This window comes from Myotis brandtii, unplaced genomic scaffold, assembly GCF_000412655.1.
Source record: "Myotis brandtii unplaced genomic scaffold, ASM41265v1 scaffold1087, whole genome shotgun sequence".
Lineage (NCBI taxonomy): Eukaryota > Metazoa > Chordata > Mammalia > Chiroptera > Vespertilionidae > Myotis > Myotis brandtii.
In genome coordinates, this window is record NW_005353698.1 from 68292 (window position 1) to 70762 (window position 2471).

The window sequence follows — 2471 nt, forward strand, 5'->3', positions numbered from 1 at the left end:
CATGCTGTTCCTTTAACCTGGAACACTCTTCTTGAGATAGCAGCTTAAATATCTCCCTCACTTCATTTGAATCTCCATTCAAATATCACCTTCTCAGACAGGTTTTTCCCTACACAATTTGTCTACAATAGCAAGTAGCACCCCTTTGCCCATCACTTCTTTCTGTGCCCTTAACCCTGTGCATTATTTAATGCTAATTGCTTAGTCCACCTGACATATTGGATGTGTGTTTGTGTGCATAATTGTTTTCCATCCTTTTTTGAGCACTGAGAATCACTTTATTGCACACGTTTTAGGTGGTGGGGAGTCCTGGAGAGGGAACACACAGCAGGCTCTATTCAGGTGACAGGCTCAGGGGCTGGTGCTGGGGGGCAGGATCCTGGGGCCTGGGGGAGGCCTGGATGGAGGTTGCAGCTGCTACCTCTGCTGTTGCTCCTGCTGGAGCCTGGCTCTGTTGGCCCTGGCCCGGCCGGAGTATCATCGTAGATGGCTGTGATGATCCGATCCTTCTGATCCTTTTCATCCATCAAACTACTGTGCATCTGCTCCAGCTTCCTGAAGGCAGCGTAGTGCACGCCAGTGCCTGCCAGCATGATAGGAGGCGGTATCCCAGTACCCTCTGGCCGTGTCTGCGCTGCCGCCGCCTCAACTCTGGTTCCTGATGCCTCCCACCATGAAACCGGGCCCAGCATTGTGCATTGGGAGGTGCCCAGGACCTGTGTGCTTGGTGAACAGACCAGGGATAGGCTATGGTTCCTGGAGACTTTGGGGGAGTTGATAGTGGTCATAGTTTTGGGGGCTCTGCTCCAGGTGGAGCGTTGGGCATGCTTCACTCAGCCCTGTGAAGCAGCTGTGCGGGGCTGGGTTCCCAGGGTCCAGTCGGCATGCAGCTCTTCTTGCTAGGATAAGAAAGCCTGTTTCACTTCTTCAGTGCTGGCACCAGGATGCACCCCCACCAGTTCATAGTAGTTACTGGGGCCAGAACGCTGCCTGGTGGCCTCTACAAAGAGCCCAGTGGGAGGGCTGCGGGGCCTCAGCTGACTCAGGCACAGGGGCCGCACTGCAGCAGGCGGGCAGCGGAGGAAGGAGTCCAGGAAGAAGATCACATTGGGACCAGACTTCAAGCGCTCTGGGGAGCTAAGGGAAGGCCTGGCCCCATGAACTTGGGAAGGAAAACTGAAGCAGGCCCAGAGGACGCCATGGCAGGTGAGGTCTCCTTGCTCAAGGTCAGACCCCCGTGTTCTGGACCTATCTCCCTATCTTGCCTCTGACTCTGGCCCTTCTCCACACTGGCCTCAGTGTCTGAACAGCCAGCCGCTTGAATTATTCTTTTTTAATCATCTGTCTTTTCTTGACTAGAATGGAAGGTTTACGAGGGGAGAGACTGTTTTCTTTTTAAGTTATATTCCCACTGCCTGATATGTGTTCAATTGAATATATGCTTTCAATAACCATCACTATGCAAAATAAAACTTCACTAATTTGAAGTAAATGGTAATGTGATTAATTTGAGTGCAAGATTCTTTTTCAATAGAATATTTATTTTTAAATTCAGAACTGAAATATGAGATAAAGATACAAATATAAAAGCAAACATGAATGTTTATTAAATCCAAATAAATAATGATCACCCAAATTTTACGTAAAATATATGCTCTTTATATTAAACTTAGCATATCATTCCATAAGTTATAGTTTGGTCCCTGATGGAAAAAGTAAAATTTATTCCTGAATACATTGGGTATAACATATTTTTATGTTCTTTGAGAAATAACTTTTCTAAATGAGTAAAATTGCCTTCTGAAAGTAAAAAAAAGGCTCAACAATATTTCAAGAGCAATCCAAAAGATAAAGACCCATTAGTTTAAACCTCAAATAATAAAATTTGTGATGACTAATATATTTCATAGAGTCTCTACAGTGAAGAGGGTAGAACTTGACATGTTAGAAGTGAACATCAGGGGAATGAACTCTAAGATAATAAGTCAAATTCTTATACACAGTCATGGCTCCACTAGGACTGGCTGTCTAGTCTGCAGGTTCTCCAGCACAAGCTCCACCAGCTCAGGTGAGAATAGGTCAGACATACTGTCTACCATCAACTACTCAGAACAAAGTACATCCCCCAGGAGAGTCAAAACCAGGAGAAGAGTCAAAATTCTTAATGTCAAAATTATAGTAAAGATATCCAAGTACCAAAAGAAAGTTCAACATTTCAAGAGCAGGTTATTTTCAAAACAAGATATAAAATACAATAACTTTAGTTCTTTTCTTGAAAAAAAAAATAATGCCTCTATTTTTTAAAAACAGACTTTTTATTGATTTGATAGAGGGAGAGAGAAACATTGATGTGAGAGTGCAACATACATCACTGCCTCCTACATGCACTTCACAGGGGATTGAGCCCACAACCCAGGCATGCACCCTGCCAACCAGGAACCAAACCAGCAACTCTTCGGTGCACAGGACAA

The 2471-nt window shown here is 44.8% G+C and overlaps 1 protein-coding gene and 1 pseudogene across 2 annotated transcripts in view; one reads left to right on the forward strand and one right to left on the reverse strand.

The window, feature by feature from the left end:
- Positions 1–372: 372 nt before the first annotated feature.
- Positions 373–1201, reverse strand: LOC102245455 (annotated as a pseudogene).
- PPP3CA (protein phosphatase 3, catalytic subunit, alpha isozyme) overlaps positions 1185–2471 on the forward strand; it is a 326408-nt gene continuing 325121 nt past the window's right edge. For both annotated transcript variants that reach the window (XM_014542987.1, XM_014542990.1), the window contains exon 1: positions 1185–1206. In XM_014542987.1, coding sequence (XP_014398473.1) covers positions 1200–1206 — 7 coding nt within the window. In that variant the 5' untranslated portion in view covers positions 1185–1199. The remainder of the gene's footprint in view (positions 1207–2471) is intronic.